This window comes from Lynx rufus, unplaced genomic scaffold, assembly GCF_022079265.1.
Source record: "Lynx rufus isolate CCGP_SWC_20201006 ecotype Redwood Valley unplaced genomic scaffold, mLynRuf1.p SCAF_2, whole genome shotgun sequence".
Classification (NCBI taxonomy): Eukaryota; Metazoa; Chordata; class Mammalia; order Carnivora; family Felidae; genus Lynx; species Lynx rufus.
Window position 1 is genome coordinate 11,136,769 of NW_025814834.1, and position 832 is coordinate 11,137,600.

General features: G+C 63.3%; 1 protein-coding gene across 1 annotated transcript; it reads left to right on the forward strand.

The window, feature by feature from the left end:
• The first annotated feature begins 286 nt into the window (after positions 1-286).
• LOC124516424 (small cysteine and glycine repeat-containing protein 7-like) lies at positions 287-625 on the forward strand. Its single transcript, XM_047085745.1, has one exon. It carries the CDS (start codon positions 287-289, stop codon positions 623-625), a length of 339 nt encoding a protein of 112 aa, XP_046941701.1.
• The last annotated feature ends 207 nt before the right edge of the window (positions 626-832 follow it).

Sequence of the window (832 nt, forward strand, 5' to 3'; positions counted from 1 at the left end):
GCATTTATGTTTTCAAGGGCTCACACCTCTTGGACGTGTGTTCTAATCCAAATATAGGTTTCAGAGACAAGTCAAAGTTAAAATTAGCAAGGTGAACTGGCCAAGACTCCAATAAGGAAGGGTGTGAGAGGCCTCATGAGGTGTTTACGAGGAAGAGGGGTAAACAATAAGGCAGGGGCTCAGCTTGTGGGGTTGGTATATAAACCCCCCTCCAGCAGGAGGCGGCACGAGACCTCACCTCCCGAGTCTCCCTCCTCCCCTCTCCCGAGTCCTCTCTGCCGACACCATGGGGTGCTGTGGCTGCGGAAGTTGCGGCGGCTGCGGCGGCTGCGGCGGTGGCTGCGGCGGTGGCTGCGGCGGCTGCAGTAGTGGCTGCGGCGGCTGCGGCGGCGGCTGCGGCGGCGGCTGCGGCAGCTGCACCACCTGCAGGTGCTACCGGGTGGGCTGCTGCTCCAGCTGCTGTCCCTGCTGCTGCGGCTGCTGCGGGGGCTGCTGCAGCGTCCCCGTGGTCTGCTGCTGCCGCCGCTCGTGCGGCTGCGGCTCGTGCGGCTGCGGGAAGGGCTGCTGCCAGCAGAAGTGCTGTTGTCAGCAGAAGTGCTGTTGCAAGAGGCAGTGCTGCAGCTAGGCGCGCGGTGGGCGGGGTGCAGGTGCTGGGGGGCGGGGGGAGGAGCGTCTGCTGGTCCCCATGGCTAAGGCTTCCCTCCATCCCACCTGCCTGCTCCCCTGTCTCCTTGTCACCTGAACCCCCTGGGATTTTTCTCTTCGGTTAAGTATCTCACACTCTGAGATGTCCGTGAGCCTTCGCCCTTGGAGAGCAAGAGCCAGACCCTCC